This window comes from Oryzias latipes, chromosome 18, assembly GCF_053564925.1.
Source record: "Oryzias latipes strain Hd-rR chromosome 18, Olatipes_Hd-rR_3.1".
Classification (NCBI taxonomy): Eukaryota; Metazoa; Chordata; class Actinopteri; order Beloniformes; family Adrianichthyidae; genus Oryzias; species Oryzias latipes.
The window spans coordinates 6,954,134-6,972,366 of record NC_136254.1 but is presented as its reverse complement, the minus strand read 5'-3'; the positions used below and the strand labels follow the sequence as shown (position 1 = coordinate 6,972,366).

General features: G+C 40.1%; 2 protein-coding genes across 2 annotated transcripts; one reads left to right on the top strand and one right to left on the bottom strand.

Annotated features, from left to right (window-relative positions):
* Positions 1 to 6,914: 6,914 nt before the first annotated feature.
* LOC111949276 (E3 SUMO-protein ligase ZBED1-like) lies at positions 6,915 to 10,182 on the bottom strand. Its single transcript, XM_023966148.2, has 7 exons — positions 9,035 to 10,182; positions 8,789 to 8,880; positions 8,499 to 8,705; positions 8,319 to 8,432; positions 7,966 to 8,223; positions 7,235 to 7,859; positions 6,915 to 7,151 (listed from the first exon to the last, which is right to left on the bottom strand). Exons 1-6 carry the CDS (start codon positions 9,111 to 9,113, stop codon positions 7,551 to 7,553), a joined length of 1,059 nt encoding a protein of 352 aa, XP_023821916.1. The 5' UTR covers positions 9,114 to 10,182; the 3' UTR covers positions 6,915 to 7,151; positions 7,235 to 7,550.
* A 3,808-nt stretch (positions 10,183 to 13,990) lies between these two features.
* On the top strand, positions 13,991 to 17,933 carry LOC111949273 (uncharacterized). Its single transcript, XM_023966136.2, has one exon. It carries the CDS (start codon positions 14,097 to 14,099, stop codon positions 16,452 to 16,454), a length of 2,358 nt encoding a protein of 785 aa, XP_023821904.1. The 5' UTR covers positions 13,991 to 14,096; the 3' UTR covers positions 16,455 to 17,933.
* Positions 17,934 to 18,233: the final 300 nt, after the last annotated feature.

Sequence of the window (18,233 nt, the reverse complement as noted above, 5' to 3'; positions counted from 1 at the left end):
ATAGATATATATATAGATATAGATATAGATATAGATATAGATATAGATATAGAGATATAGATATAGTTATAGAGATATAGATATAGTTATAGAGATATAGTTATAGAGATATAGATATAGAGATATAGATATAGAGATATAGATATAGATATATAGATATATAGATATAGATATATAGATATATAGATATAGATATAGATATAGAGATATAGATAGATATAGAGATATAGATAGATATAGAGATATAGATAGAGATAGAGATATAGATATAGATATAGATAGATATAGATAGATATAGATAGATATATAGATAGATAGATAGAGATAGATATATAGAGATCGAGAGATCGAGATATCTAGATATCTAGAGATCGAGATATCTAGAGATCTAGAGATCTAGATCTAGAGATCTAGAGATCTAGATCTAGAGATCTAGAGATCTAGATCTAGATATCTAGATCTAGATATCTAGATATAGATATATAGATATATAGATATATAGATATCTAGATATAGATATCTAGATATAGATATCTAGATATGTAGATATCTATATATAGATATCTAGATATAGATATATAGATATCTAGATATAGATATCTAGATATCTAGATATAGATATCTAGATATCTAGATATAGATATCTAGATATCTAGATATCTAGATATAGATATCTAGATATCTAGATATCTAGATATAGATATCTAGATATAGATATATAGATATCTAGATATAGATATATAGATATCTAGATATAGATATCTAGATATAGATATCTAGATATCTAGATATAGATATCTAGATATCTAGATATAGATATCTAGATATCTAGATATAGATATATAGATATCTAGATCTAGATATCTAGATCTAGATATCTAGATATCTAGATATCTAGATATAGATATCTAGATATAGATATATAGATATCTAGATATAGATATATAGATATCTAGATATAGATATCTAGATATCTAGATATAGATATATAGATATCTAGATATAGATATCTAGATATAGATATCTAGATCTAAATATCTAGATCTAGATATCTAGATATCTAGATATCTAGATATAGATATCTAGATATCTAGATATAGATATATAGATATCTAGATATAGATATATAGATATCTAGATATAGATATCTATAGATATATAGATATCTATATATAGATATATAGATATCTATATATAGATAGATAGATATAGATAGATATCTATATATAGATAGATAGATATCTATATATAGATAGATAGATATATCTATATATAGATAGATAGATATAGATATATATATAGATATATAGATATATATCTATGTATGTACATGTATATATATGTATGTATGTGTATATATATGTATATGTATGTGTGTGTATGTATATATGTGTATATATATATATGTGTATGTATGTGTATGTATATGTATGTATATATATGTATGTATATGTATATATATATGTATGTATATGTATGTATATATGTGTATGTATATATGTATGTATATATATGTATATGTGTGTATATGTTTGTATATGTGTGTATGTGTACGTATATATGTATATGTTTATATGTGTATGTATATCTGTATATGTGTATGTATATATGTATATGTGTATGTATATGTGTATTTATATATGTATATGTCTATGTATGCATATGTATATGTCTGTATATGTGTATGTATATATATGTATATGTCTATGAATGCATATGTATATATATGTATATGTGTATGTATATATATGTATATGTGTATGTATATATATGTATATGTATGTATATATATGTATATATTTGTATGTATAGGTATATGTATATAGGTATATACGTATATGTATATACGTTTATGTATGTATATATACTACATTCAGCGAAGCCAACACAAGTTTCTGTAACATGACTCAAAGACTGATGGTTTTTTCTTTAATTTGCTGTAATGAAATAAAGTGACTTTATTGCTAAATAGTCCATTCAAAAAATAACAGATTAAATATTCATGTGTCTCACCTTCAGCTGATGCTCCAGCAATTCTATTTCAAAGTCACATTTCCTTATTTTACGCTGGAGATAGACCTTATAAAGCTCTTTGGCAGGCAACTACAAAGACTAAGTAATTCCACGATTAGTATTTGACGTTTGCAATACAAACCAAATATTAACATGAGATATTGTATCTGCAGAAATGTTCTTACACTGCCAAGATTTATGGTGGAGCTGCATTGACAGTCATCTGCAGTAACATCCCAAGCAATACTGTGAAATTGCAATGACAATATGTATCTCATTGAAAACATGAATTAAAAGCCTGGCGGGACATCACATACCTCAATGGGTCTAGGTCTGTCAATATCTGTCACTGCAGATGCGGTCTCTTCATCCTCATCCTGCAGTGTAATTATGTAAAGATGTTTGATGTACCAAACAGACAACTAAGGATCTAAAGACATTAATCACTTACAATTATGACAGACTGTGGTGATGCAGGAGGCTCCATCAATATGTACTGACAATCGGCATCTGCAATACAGTAAAAACAGTCAGATACTCCATGGATTTTCTCAAGCAAACACCTAATAAAGGAGAATCAGTATTCATTAGACATCATATGCAGTAATATTGAATAGGGGGGAGCCGGTTTAGCTCGTGCTGGTTTGCAGCACCTTCCGTCCGTGAAACCAGGGTTCAACTCCAGGCTGCTCCCTGTTCCCTTCTCTACCTCTGTGCCAGTCCCAAGCCCGGTTGCTTTGAGAGGGTTGCATCAGGAAGGGCATCCGGCGTAAAACATTGATAAGTTTACCGTGCAACTCATTCGCTGTGGCAACCCCTGAAGGGAAAAGCCAAAAGGGAAACAACAACATGCAGTAATATTGAATAAAATATACAATAGAAATGCATAACACATAAAAGTAATGACTGAAATATGCTTTCTAAATTTGTTTAAATGGTGAATGTAGATTTGATGTATTCAACACTGAAGCACAGTAAAATCGTCAATTCTTCATGTCTTATAATGTGAAATACCTACATTTAATTAAACCACTTATGTTTGTTGCCACTTCTGATGAGGTGTTCCCTGGAATCCCATTCACAGGTCTCCCTGTAATTGATGGAAATTACAGGGTGAGTGAAGGTGCAGGTTAACCCCTGCCTGTTTGACGGGCCTCAGCCTTTTTTCTATTGGCTACATAATCACATTACATGGAATATTCCATTTCATGACAATTCTGAAAGTTGGTATCTTGATATTAATATTTTACCTTGTTGGAGAATCTTCTTGTGCTTCATTTTGACTTGCGTCAGGGTCCTCCTCGTTTTGGAAGTATTACAGCTGATAACAAAGGAACCACAAATCATATATTAGTCTTAGATATATATGTAAACTGCTTCTCATCTCCCCATAAGCAGTTTGCATTGCTATGACAATGGAAATAAGATTATACTCATGCGTTCACTCTACCCGTGATTTTTGTTTTTGTTTTTGCCAAGCAGCCATTTGCTCTCTCGTTGATGCAGCGGTATTACTTTTCCTGGTGATTATATGCTTAAATTCCTCGTATGCCGTCATCAAAATCTCCAACTCCAACGTCTTGCTACGTCTTGCTACAGTAAAGGGCTCTCTTTTTTCCTCCACTCGTTTCCATGGTGACTCGTGAAATCTGCGATCCATTGAGAATGTCTTTACGTACCTGCCGTTTGCGTGCATTAATCCAGTGTTAACAAGTCCAGCGTAATTACGCTTACTCATATCCAGTCTTTTGGAACCCACATACCCAAATTAAGCAAGTTCAGGCGGATTTTAGCCAGAGTTCAGGGTTAAAGTCAGTGTGGTTTAAACATGCTTCCTGGAATACTTCCCTGGTATCATCATTATGTGTTAAAATGGAAGTAGTTCACCTGTAGACCAGGTGGTAGCTATTAACGCGTTTTTCAAAAATGTTTTACATATGTCGGGACAGACGAGGATGTGGAGAGATTGATCCGCCTGCAGATGGAGAAAGAACCTGTTTTCAGGCAAAATATTTGCCTCAGCTGCTGGATGGGAGTAAAGATACAGCTCAGATTTTACTCATTTACCATTAAAGTGTTAATCGTTGTCATTTGGGGAAAAGGTTTTTGCTGTTACCTTGTATTTAGAGCAGTGATACGGGAACTGGGGCTGACAGAATTTATTAGTCCAGCCAGAGCCGCAAAAAAATGGGAGAACCTAAAGTAAACATACAAGGTTTGTGAAGAAATAAAGCCCTAGAAAAGTCTGTGTAAACTTAATTAAGAGATTTTTTCACAAGTGTCCTTTTGGTATTTCAAGGAACTTCTAAGGCCTACCACCGGCAGTGGCACTGAGGCAGGGGAAGCTTCAGCAGCATCCTGGAAGTATGTGGTTCTCCCTGATGCATGAGGCAAAAGGCAGCAGAGCATCTGTTAGGCCTCCATGACTCATGCTGGGAGAACCCTTCCACATCCTCTGGAGCATCCTCTGCCTCAGTCCAACTGTCAGGCGTCGGGGTCGTCCCCGCACACCTGCTTGAGGATCCGGTCTTGCACACCTGTTCAGCATCCAATCAGGGAACCTATTTTAGTCCATCTTGCCCTCCAGCCAGTGTCGGTTCGTCTGCTCTAATGAAGGACTCGCCGATCCAAGCCAAAGCCTACGCTAAAGCCTACTCTGAAGCCTACGCTGAAGCCTACGCCAGAGCCAACGCCAAAGCCAAAGTCAATGCTTAAGTCTATGCCAAAGCCTACGCCCAGCCAAAGCCAAAGCCAAGCCAAAGCCGACGCCCCAAGCCAACGCCAAAACCAACATCCAAACCAAAATCATCAGAACCCAAGCCACAAGAACCAAAGCCACCAGAACCCAAGCCTCCTGATCAAAAGCCACAACAAACTCTGAATCCACCTCCACAGAACAAAAACCCAAAGAACCAAGACCAACGCCAAGGATCCAACACCCAACCCCTTCTTTTCATCCTCCAATAAAACACACTAAATCATACCAAGTCCCTGTCTGCCTTTTTGGGTCCAGCAACTCCAAACCTAACACCAACAACAGCAGCAGCAGGCAGGGGAAGAGGAGGATGAGCGACCGCCAGCTAAGAGGCCACGAGGCAGCCTAAGAGGCAGCCTTTTCAGTATTTTAGAAAAGGCAGAGAGCAGAGAGGAAGAAAGAGCCATAAGAGAGGAGGAAAGGGCCAGAAGAGAGGAAAAGAGGCAAGAAAGACTCTTACTAGTTCTGGAAAAGATTGTTGAAAAAATGTAATGTTGTTTTTATTGTTTCAATATGTTTAATAAATTCATGAACAGAAATGAATTATTAGCAAGTATTATTTAAACCTGAGCCATTTTTAACAATCTCAAAAACATTATCAATCTCATAAACATCAGAGGTAAATATTTACAATTTCATCTTATATTTAACCTCTTTTTTTATATATCTTAACAATAATCGTGGTCTTCTAGAGCCATTTGTGGCACAGTTGGAGCTGACAGGAAACCAGAGATTTGTCCTCGCAGACGGATGCCACTTTGCTCGTCCTGCTGGTTCCTGTTGTCGTCCTGCTGTGGCTCAACAACTGTGGGCTCCAACCAGTCCCCTTCACTGATGCACATATTGTGCAGGATGGCGCTGCAATGATTTTGACGGCAAATTTTGTTTTAACTTCCAACGACCCCAGAAATATGGCTCTCCACCTCGTCTTCATCATTCCAAAGGCTCTCTCCACCACAGAGCGTGCCTTGGCGTGGTGCCGGTTGTATCGGGCCTCAACTGCATTTCTCAGGGGTTCCCTGTAGGGTGTTAGCAGCGTGATGGGTTGCGCAATGCAGGGATTCCTACCATCACCTAAAAGGATGTATCTTTCAGGTGGGTACGTTTTATTGGCGTAAATTGGGCTGTTGCGCAGAACCCGTGAGTCATGGACCGATCCAGGATATCCAACAAAAATGTCTAAAAATTTGGCATTCGAGTCACAAACAGCCTGCATTTGAATTGAATAAAATTAGCTTCCGGTTAAAATAAGAAACTGGATCTTCTTTTGGGGCCTTGATTCTGATATGGCAGCCATCGATGCTCCCCACGATTTTTTGGAAGGCAGCAGACCCAGCGAGCTGCTCAAAACCGGAGGCGACTAATGGTAGTTCAGCCCTACTGGGAAGGCGGATGACCCTGGACATCAGCTGGAGGATGCGGTCTGCCGTCCTGTGGACAATGTCACTCACAGTGGACCGTGGCATGTCAAAGGCCCTGGCTACCACACGGTAAGATGTTCCACACGCCAGCCAGAAAAGGAACATCAGGACCTCAGTGTCCTGTACCCCCCCAGAGTGTGAGGAACCCGAAGCTGCTCCACCAGATACTTGATGGTCCTGCGGGTCAACCGAAAATCCGGTCTTGTGTCAGACTGACCGTCAGCGTAAAGGGCCAGGACAGAAACCTTTATGTTGGGAAGGCAGTAGATGCGCGGAAGATCCTGTAAAATGGAACATTATTTCATTTTGGAAACTAAATCTCAGTTTTGGAATGTTTCTATTTATTCTGATGTCTTACATTTTAGTTTATAAAGTATTTTTGAATGCTGGAAAATCTCAAGTTTCTTTGGCTGGGTATTTGGGTTTTCATATTAATTTTTAAAAATGAAAGCATTTTTGTATAAAACAAGTGTGCTGCAAATCTTTTTTCTAAATAAACTGGTATACAATACTTTGTGTTGAAGAACAGCGGCATCTGGTGGCAGACAGGACGTATATCATCTACTCCACTAATTTCCTTGCCCTTGTAACACTTCAGTGTGGAAATAAAACAAAGACGATGTTTGAACATTTGTGAGAAGTGCTTGTGTTACATTGTGAATGCCATATATTAAGTGAGAATGAGTGGTTGTGAACCAGGGTCTAACATGACTGGGTGGGATACATGTTATAGATTTTTATTTAAAAACCGAATTTTCTCCACTGTGCTGGGCTTCAGCCTGTTTCGTCTTTGGCTGACGATTTCGCCAGCCTTGGAGAAGATCCTCTCACAAGGCACAGATGAAGCTGGTGTGCATAAAAACTTCATTGCCAGCTTGTAGAGATGTGGGTATAAAACCTTGTGGGTAACCCAGTATCTCAGTGGGTCCTGAGTCCTTGGGATGTGAGGTTCCTTTAAGTACCTAGAAGGACATTAATAGCCTATTGTCATGCACCAGTCTAAAATGAGCAGAAGTTATGATGAGGATTCTAATCCTTACTTTACCTCTGAACCTCCACTGTTGCACTGGCAGTTGTGCTGGTCACCTGCTGTTGAACCCCCACATGCCTGTCCAGCAGGGCCCAGAGACCACCATCTTCCTGCTGACTTGAAGGACCTTCTCTAGGTGGCGACTGTGGCTGTGCCTCTGGAAGTAGCGCCTGCACTGTTGCAGCACACTCTTTAGTGAGTCGCTCTATGGCCGTGTGGGCAGAGCCTTGGCTGCAGAACCCCAGCTCTTTAAACCTTGGGTCCAACAAGGTTGCCATTGACAGAGCAGTGACCTTCTCCAGAGCTGAAAACCTCTCATGGAGATTGTTCTTCAAGTTAGTGGCCAGTTTTTTTCACCAAGTGGGTGTGTGATCTGACCACACCTGCTTGAGATGTAATGTTTCAGCATTTTGACCATGGGAATGACTTTGGATGCTGACACTCGTTTTTCTGTCGAAAGCTCAACTGTGGCCTCTTGAAACGGTGAAAGAACACTCAAGCAGTGGTGTATGGCCTGGTAGTCCTCTGAGGTGAGTGGAGGAAGGTCTGTATGGAGGGTGGCCAGAGCTGCCCCCAGTGGCTCTCTCTCCTTAAACAACCTTTCCAACATATTAAATGTGCTGTTCCATCTTGTTTCCACCTAAGATAAGACAGCAAGCACATTTTAAAGGAGAGAAGAAAGTAACACAATAAACAACTGCAAAAACATGTAAAATCTTAGATTTAAAAAAAAGAAAATGTTTCACCTCTTGCATTAATTTGTGCTCTGGCCTGGCCAGCTGTCGCTCCATCTCTGACAGCTTCTCCTTCGCTGTGGTGCTGGATTTAAAAAGACCGACAATCCTACGCCCCTTACTTCGGACATCCTCTAGTTCAGGGGTTTGGGCTAGGGACTTTTTCACCACCAAATTAAGCATATGTGCAAAACACATTATGTGCCGAAGCAGTAATATATTAGCACATGCAACCATGTTGGGAGCACAGTCTGTAACCAGGCCTGTCACCTGGAAGAAAGATTACATGTTCACAAATCATGTATATTAGGTAGTGGGAGGCCATGTTGATGAATGATCTCGTACTTTATTGATCTGGCTCGCACCTTCCCTTTAATTCCCCATTCTTCCATGAGAAGATTTTTGGCCTCAGCCAAGTGAGCTGCGGTGTGGGTTTGGGGAAACTTCAGAACCCCCAAGACCACAGAGGCCAGCTCCACCTAGAATGAACAAAATCAAACTGAGATACATAAAACAAAGCATTGCACAAAGCAGGGGATACCTACCTCCTCGGTGATAAAATGGCTTGTTACAGCCAAGTAAGCGTCCATGTTAATGGATGTCCACATGTCTGCTGTAAGGCTGACAGCAGAGGCCCTGCTAACCACATCTAAAGCCTTCTCCTTTTTGGCTTTGTACTTCTCCTCCACCATTGTCCTCAAGGCCTTCCTATTAGGAATTATGTAGGATGGGTCCAAAAGGTTGACAAAAGCCTAATAGTGACAAATAAAATACAGCTTATTATGTACACAAAGACATAAATAATGTAAATGCTATATAATATTAGCCACCTTACCTTGAAGCCCTTGTCTTCAACAATTGAAAATGGTTGTGCATCCATTACAATCATATCCACCAATGCAGAATCAAGTTCTTGCTTTCTTGACACTGCAAAATATACATATGAAGATAAAAAAAAATTAATTGTAGAAGCTGAGCCTCAAACCCACAACCTCAGCATACTCATGTCACTGATTTTTCCACTGAGCTATCTGTTTAAGTTCTTACTTAGTGTGCCATTAGTTGGATATATTCTTATTACCAATATGAGGTGGATTGAAGGCTTGATTTGCCGACTGCGGAGTTTCAACATGATGAACGGAGCGGAGATGTCGCATCATGGAGGATGTACTGTCATTAAATGCAAATTCATGTTTGCAAATCAAACATTGCACCTAAAAAAGAAATGGAAAGAATAAAAATGATTCCTTTCAACTGACAGACATATCTATAAAACTGACATAATCAGCAATGGCAACTAATAAAATAACGTTAATAGTGTATTACCTTATTTGGAGAAATCAAGTTGAAATGATCCCAAGCCACAGAACGTTTTTTTTACCGGGTGCCATGACGTTGATTCTTACGATACACGGGAAACAACAGAACTGGTCGGGAAACGTTGTTTGGGATTCATCTGTATTTATAGACAACAGCGCGCCCTTCTGATCAAACACACCTGAGATCTGAAACCTGGTTCAGGTGAATGATGCATTTGGCGCGTCATACGTCATCAATCACGTGATCTGCGCTGGTTGACACACGCTTCGAAACCTTGTGCCGAAACACTCTGTTTCATGAAGGTGAACCGCGCGCCGAAGCCCCGTGTCAAACGGGCCATCCCTACTATGTTCCCCGTCCCAAGATCCAACCTCTCACGAGTGACGGCAGCGCGGACCTTTCATTCTACGGCTCAGGAGATCGGAAACCCTCGGCACCCGCTAACCGTTTCTAAACCCTCCAGCCTCGCCACAGCCACGTCTAGTCTGGACCCTCTTCAACCATCTTCACCTCTGGAGAAAATAATAAATCCTTTCTCATCATCCACTTACCTGTCTTCCTTCTGGGTTGCAGCAACTGGGTTCCTCATCTTTGTGAGATCATGACAGAACAAACTGGCCCAATTCCGGACCCAGCTGATCCAGAGGGACTTCGTTTTGCCGTCAGCCAGCAAGACATCGCCCTGGGCCGTCAAGCCGACGCTCTGTCGCAAGTATCCTCTGCCCAACAGGAGCTTTTTTCGGCGTCTGGACGGCCTAACGCAAACATTGATGAACTACCCCGAAGCGCCTCCTCCCGCTTCCAGTATCGCCGCCACTTCCGCCTCTGGTCCGTCACCTGAAAACTACCGCCTACAGCCGGAACCATTCTTCGACTACGTCGAAGCTTGTGGAGGGTTCCTGCTGCAATGCAGTCTCCTGTTCCAGCAAGCTCTGAGGTATTATGACTCCGACCTCAGCAAGATTACGTTAATCATAAACTCACTCCGCAATAAAGCGCTGCAGTGGGCTCAGGCTTACCTGGCTGCCAGTCCTGTCACCCTTTTAACGTACAAGCGCTTCATTAATGAATTCAGGCTGGTTTTTGACCAACCCCGTAAGCGGGAGGAAGCCTCACGGAAGCTTCTCGCTCTTAAGCAGCGAAATCGGTCAGTGAGCGACCACGTCATAAACTTTAGAATTCTGGCGGTGGAAGCCGGCTAGACTGATCCAGCATTCTGGGGTTCTCCTGGCTTCGTCACCACAACCCGCAATTTGATTGGGTCCATCATCGCATTATCGGTTGGAGCGAGTTCTACCTCGCTAACTGTTTGCAATCCGCTGTTCCACCTGCTAATTCTGCCTCCATTAGGTCTCCTGAAGAGATCGATCTGTCTAACGTGCCTAGTTGCTACCACGATCTCCACACCGTCTTCAGTAAAGTTAAGGCCGGTACCTTACCTCCCCAACCGGACTTACAACTGAGCCCGAGCCGCTCACATGGCTGCCGTACAGCCTGTACCCCGCCTTTGCCCAACAGTAGCTGGGACAGGCTCCAGCAACCCTGTCACTCTGAAAGGGATACAGCGGGTTAAGAACTCTGAACTTTGAACTCTTGCCTCGCTGCTCAAATTCTGCTGCACCCGTTGCTCAAATCACGCTGCAGGACTTCAGATACCATTGACTTGACATTGAAAGTGCTCCTCCTGACGTGCAAATCACGTTTGTTGTTTATGCAGCTTCAGATGCTCAAACATTTAGAAATTTAGAAAATAAATGTAATGAAAACATTATTCTAATCTTGTCCATAAAGTCTAACCTGATGATGCTGCAGTGGGATTGAAATCATTACGTCAGTGTTTGTATTTTTTGTAATATTTGCTTCATCAGTTTGACATTTTCATGCATTTAGTGCTTGTATGTATGTTTGCTACAATAAAAATGAAGTTCATTTTCTTTGTACATATGATTTCTATATTTTATAATGATCTTTACAAAGTTCTTGAAATCTTAAATTTCACTTTTTTAAATCTGTGACCATCTTGACAGTGTTTGTATTTTTTTCAATTTGAGTATATTTACCAATTTGATTTACTTAGTTTGTTTTAACTTGTGGTAAAACCAGCATCAGCTCAGTATGTTGTGGTATTTATTGGGATCAATAGATCAAACTCTCAGGGATCTATTGATTGCTGAGAGTTTGTTTGTCTGGAAAAACCACATGTATGAGCTTGCATACGCTGTTGTACTCGGAAGAATCCGTGAATAAAACACACAAAATGTTCAGTGGTCTGCTGTTCATTTAAAGTGTGCAACACATTTCTGAGTATTTCTTTATTAATTCAGGAGCAGATGAAAAAGTGCTGTTTGAAAAACCAAGTAGATCTGATGGGTGGGGGGCTGTAAGATAGCAGGAGAGTGTAAACATAGGGATGATTGGAAATTGGAGCAGGCTTCTAAATTACTCCATGCCATATGCTCCGCCCAAAATATAGAGGTGAATTTCTGATGAACTCTGCAAAAAACCCAGTTTTATTTTGTTTTTGTCTAAAATCGGCATAATCATTATTAAAAGACCACTGGCAACACTTTTACTATGAATCAAAAAATGACTGGAACAAAAAACCCGTGCCATTTTCCAGGACATAGTTTCTGCAGAGCGACAGTTTATCACAAACTCACCTCTTCACAGTTTATCTGCTCCATTCTATCTTTATCTCCATTCTCCTGTCCACTTTTATCATCATCCTTCTTTAGGTCTCCTTGGTCCCCTTTTCTAGTTCTCCTCATTATTTCCTCAATTCTCCATTTGGACTGTTGGCGCAGAAGTGAGCCATGACCCCTTTGTTTACACTCTCTTCCACTAACTTACAGCCCCTCACATTACCGGTGCAACAAAAATGGTGAGCAATATTGACTTTTTGATCCAGATTCCAGCTCAGACGAGGTAAACAAAGACGTTTATGGATCTATTTGTCTGTAAGTGGATGTTCTCAAAAGTCCAGTTTTTTTTTCCACAGAATCTACAGCTGCTTGTCCTTCTCTTGTCTATGAGGTGAAATATTTAAAATCTTTTTTGTGTTAATAGTTCTGAGCTCTCAGGTTCTGGTTCTCTGGTTGGGTGGTGGACACAGTGCTGTCAGCAGATTAGTGTATTTTACTGATAAAGCCTGAGTTTATAGGTTGGGGATAATTAAGTCACATTGTTGTGGGACATGATGACAAACATTGAAATGAGAGACTTTCTAATGAGCTTAGGCAAAGAGGAAGGGGACAGTTGGAGGTTGGTGTGGTAAACATCAGGCTCCTCCATGACGGTGGCCTTTACCTCCTGAGAGTATCCTGGGGGACACGCCTCAGTAAATACAGAGCAGGACTCTGTGCCAAGTCTCACTAAACGACAAGTAGTCTGTTTTTTGTAAATTAAATGGTATTAAAAAGGCTTTGTTTGACGAAGACTGGGACATTTTCTAAAACAGAAACAGGACTTGCACTTTAGGCGAAGGTGGAGCTGGCCAAAGTCCGTGTGTTTCCCAGTCGACCGGACTGCCTTCACCCGTTAGTGTTGGTCCTTTGTTAGCGGCCTTTGGATGATACAGCCAGTAATGTGTTGGCTATAGGCCAAAGTTGGTTTATTTTTTCCAACTGAACAAAGGATAACATGCAGCATCAACGCCACAGGCGTGCAAGCACCAATGGAAAAAAAGACTATTGGAGCAGAATTTAAATCAAGTAAAATAAGGGGGAACAAACAGATAATTAAAAAAAAGAACTTTCATTATGAGATAATTTCTGCATCATTTTAGGTTTTAAATCTTGTTTATGAACGAAAATGTGATTAAAAGTCATTCTTAAAGAAGGAATTGGAACATTTAACACCCCTCCATTAGCAGTTGTGAAAGTTCTATTTTGTTATTCTTGGTATTTTCAAGGGTTGTAGACAGGGCCTCAATAAGAGGTGTCAAACTGGTTTTGGTTCGGAGGCCACATTCAACCCGTCTGATCTCAAGTGGGCCGGACCAGTAACGTAAAAGCAAAAAAAAACAGCTTTGTTTTTCTTTTTTTTACTGAGTTAGAAAAAAGGCCTCAACCAACATGGTATCCTTTTCACTTATTATTACACATTCATTCATTCCCAGAGGCCAATGGATCTCAAAGAAAATGCATTTCACTTTTAAAAAAAGTCTGTTTGTTCAATTTGATGCAGACTGAATATTTTACATCTGACACTGAAGCAATCCTGATAGTAAACTCAAGAGGGGGCTACAGAAAAAAATGAAACCCACTGCCTAAAATGTAAATGTGCAAATCAATGAAAAATTCAACTAAATTGAACTTGAAACATTTGTGAACATAACAAGAATTTGGAGTTAACCTCCCTTTCTCTCCTGAAACTTCACCCGGCTGTCAATATCGGGATTCAAATCCTTTTTAGGTTGTTTGATTGTGTGTGTTTTCCAAAGGTGTGTTTTGTATGCTTCCTTAACATAAAAATAGATTTTAGGTAAAAATTTTAAGTAATACACCCCCCCCCCCCCCCCCCATATCAAAGCTGATTGCATCACTACGCATCACACCACCAATGACATAACTCATACATCACATTAGAACATATGATGTCATATCACTTCAAATGAAAACATTTGATGTCAAATGATGTCATATGATGTAACATCATCTGTCATGATGTATTGTTAAAAGTTCCTTTATAGAACCAAAATCTTCAGATTTTCATCCACACAAGGTTCGTCTATTGCAAAGAACCAAGTATTAAGTTGAAGAAGTGCCATCAGTTACAAAGAACTTTTCTTGTCAAACTGATTAGAAACCTCAATAAATCGTACCATGGAACCATCAAGACGCCGTCCTGTCCGAAAAAGCACCAAGAATTTGCAACTCAGCTATTTTGATTCTGTTGTGGAGAACGAGTCCACTTTTTATTTTAGGTTTGATTCTACCCGTCCTAAAAATCTAAACACTTTCATGGACTGGGATGACACTGACGAAGACAATGATTACCCTCCCCCTTCAGATGATGATAATGAGGAGGAGGAATTTCCTGAGACTCCAGGAACTCCTCACTATGATTATTCTCCCCTTTCTGAAAATGAGGATGAAGAATTTACTGAGATGCCAGAAACCCCTGAACCAAAAAAACAGCAGGATTGGGGAAACCTCAAGCCTAAAACCTGCCCAGAAAACCAAACCTTAGGGTTAAAACCCTTAAGTTTTGCTCCACCCGTCTCCTTTCGTCCAGCTGCATTCTTTCCTGTGAAGCCGGTGTCTGTCCCTAAATCAGCTCAGCCTGAAGAAATCAAACCCTTGGGAAAGGGAAAACAAAGTGCAACTGCTTTGGATGAGCCAACTTCAACCTCTGAGTCGACCTCAGTGGAGAACGCAGAAGCACTTCAAGTAGAGAACACTGCTCTGAAAAGTGAAGTAGAGCGTCTGAAGGAGCTTCTCCAGCAGAAAGATCAGAAGCTGGCGGATGCTGCTCTCAAAGCTGATCACTTTGAAGAACAGATGAGCCACAAGACAGAACTTTTAGCAAAAGAGCGTCTTCTAAATGACCATCAGCTGGCATTAACAGAAGCCAAAAACCATCTGGCTAAAGAAAGAGAAGAAAACACCTCCCTCAAGCAACAAATGGCTGAACTAAGAAAAGCTCATGAGCAGGATAAGGCCGCAAATGAAAAGAACTTTCTGGAGGCGCTCTCCAGTAAAGAGAAGAGCATGGAACAGTTAAGAGAAACCATCACAGGAAAAGAGACCATCATGAGCAAATTTGAAAAGGTCTCCAGGACAAGGATCGTAAAACTACTAGGTCAGATCGACGACCTAAAATTGGAGCAACGGAAGAAAGATTATATGCTGCGGGAAGCCGCTCGGAAAGCCGATGAGTTGGAAGAAGAGATGAGCCAAGAAAGACAGCAATGGCAGGAAGAAAAGTCCTCTGTCTTCCAAGAAATGGCTCAGCTAAAGTCAGTTCAGGAGGACAAGGAGACCCAGGTGACTGAGTCTAAAAGAGTCTCCAAGAAAAAGATGGTCCAACTACTCCGTCAGATGCACGACCTAAAAGTGCAGCATGAGCAGGAACATTTGGACCTCACCAGCAAATGGGAAATGGAGAAAGAGTGTCTTCTAAATTACCATCAGCTGACATTAACAGAAGCACTAACTCAGCTGGCTAAAGAAAGAGAAGAAAACACCTCCATCAAGCAAGAAATGGCTGAACTAAGAAAAGCTCATGAGGAGGATAAGGCCGCAACTGAAAAGAACTTTTTGGAATTGCGCTCCAATAATGAGAAGAGCATGGAACAGTTAAAAGAAACCATCAGAGAAAAAGATGTGATCTTAAGCAATTCTGTAAGGGTCTCCAAGAAAAAGATCGTCCAGCTCCAAAATCAGATTGAGGGTCTAGAAAGGAAGCAACAGCAGGAACGTTTGGAGCTTACCAGAAATTTGGAAAAGGAGAAAGGGGATCTTCAATATCACTATGCTATGATGTTGGAGACAGAACAAGATCAGATGGATGAAGACAGAGAAGCATGGAAGAGGGAAAAGGACTCCATGCTGGAAAAAATAGCTGAATTAGAAAGAAAATGTGAGGAGCATAAGGCAGCCTGTTACCAAAGTGAAAAGAACATTTCAGAATTGCTCTCCAATAACAAGAAGGCCATGGGAAAATTAAGAGAAACCATCAAAGAAAAAGATGCGGTCATAAGCAATTCTAAGGTCATCTTGAGGGAAAAGCTGGAGCAAAAAGACCAACAGCTTGAGACGGTAAAAAAGGCCTCTGACAAGAAGAATTTGGACCTCAGCATGAAATTACACCAAGTGGAAGAAGAGCTTAAACAAGAGAGGGTCAAAACAAATCAAGCCAAACACAGCTTTGACCTGGAGGTAGAGGAGTCCACCAAATTAAGAGCTGCTTTGGTCCAGAAAGAACTGGAAGGCCAGCAGCAGCTGGAAGAAGAAAGACAACAGCTGGAAGAAGAAAAGTCCACCCTTTCACAACAAATCGCTCACCTAAAGAAAGTTGTCAAGAAGAAAAAGACCATCATCAGAAAAACTCAAGAGGATTTCCAGCTCCAAGTTCATCAACTACAGCAGCAGGTGGATGAGCTGAAAGAGAAGACGACAAAGAAAAATGTTGGTCGGAGGTTCCTGAACCTGTTTAGAAGATCTAGAAAAAAAGACTAAGTGGACCCCCCACCACAGCTCTGGAGAGAGAGCCTTCTACCCCTCACCCCCACCACACCACCACAACCCTGAAACGACCGCGGTGCAGCGGTAGGGCGGTCGACCCCTGATCGAATTGTTGCAGGTTCAATTCCTGTCTTGCACGCCCTTGTGTCCTTGGGCAGGACACTGAACCCCACCATCCCTCTGGTGGAAGGTTGGCGCCAGTGTGTAAATGTGTGTGTGAATGTGTGTGTGACCGTAAAGCGCTTTAGGCCTTCAAAGAAGGTGGAAAAGCACTTTATAAGTAAACGCCATTTACCTCACACAGACCAAGCCCCCCCCCCCAACACCCACACACATTTAGGCTTTAACCCTTTAACACCTTAGATGGAGTTATGACCGTCCAAGAACGGCCAAACAATAGGAAAAGCTCCAGTGTTAAAGAGTTAAACATTGAATTGTTATCGTGTGGGTAAAAACTAGAGAGGCTTTTTCCTCTTTTTCTATTCTAAATGTGTATCTTGTAAATGTGTATCTTCTAGTTTATTTTTTAATTTATTGTTTTAAAGGTAACTTTCCACGACTCCCCTTTTACGTCTTAACTAGGTTTTTCTTTGACTACTTCAGTTTTGTTTTACTTTTTGTCTGAATTTTTATTTTGTTTGGTTATGAAAAAAAAGTTTATTTTAATGACTGTACAGTTTTAGTTTAGTTCCCTAATAATTAGAATAAAAAAATAAATAAAAAGAAATGACAAAAAATAGCAAAAGTATTATGTATTTTAAAAGTTACAAAAATCCCCCCTCCTTGAATTGCCACCTTATTGCGGTGGAGGGGTTTGCGTGCCCAAAAATATAAAATATGTAAATCAAGATTGGTCAGGGTTCAGATGCTAGTGGGAGTGTGTGTAGTGATTGAGTTCAACTTTTATGGATTTATTTTAATTAAAAAAAACGGGCTGCATGGTTAAATTGGCGTGTTCTTTCCATGCATGCGTGGGGTTTTCTCTGGGTGCTCTAGTTTCCCCCCACAACCAAAAATATAAAATATGTAAATCATGATTGGTCAGGGTTTAGAAGCTAGTGGGAGTGTGTGCAGTGATTGATTTCAATTTTTGTTTTTTTGTTTTTGTTTTTTAATTGAAAAAACGGGCTGCATGGTTAAATTGGCGTGTTCGTTCCATGCATGCGTGGGGTTTTCTCTCGGTGCTCTAGTTTCCCCCCACACACACAAAAAAGTGAAAATCACGATTCCTAAATGTAATGACACAAGACACTGGTAATATCCAGGAAAACATTGAAAAAGATTTTAAGAACATTTATTTTTTGTGGTTAAATTGAAGCTTTTAACAAAAATGTTCATGTTTACTTCCAGTCATTAATTAAAACTGTATTATATTTTATTTCCATGTATTTATGAAAATGTATATAATGTACAAAAACTAGTTATGTGTTAGCATGTAATAAAAAATTAAAATTAAAAAAAGGAAAAAAAAAACATATATATAATCCAGCCTCAGAGAGTCACTAAGCTGTGTACTTTCTGTGATGGTCCCAAGCCCATAGAAATGGAGAGGGTATATATGCTGGTTGGACTCCAGGTTTTTCTTTGCTTCCATGTTCAGTCAAAAAAGCAAAAGGCACTGGTAGATGGAACTCTGGCTTCAGCTAGACGGGGTTCAACTCCCTGCAGTGTCCTTGATAATTCTTTGACATGAAACATCAAAGTAAATAGTCTTCCAAAAAATATGATTCTAAAGTTTTAAAGATTATATGTTGATAAGAATTGATCAGGCAT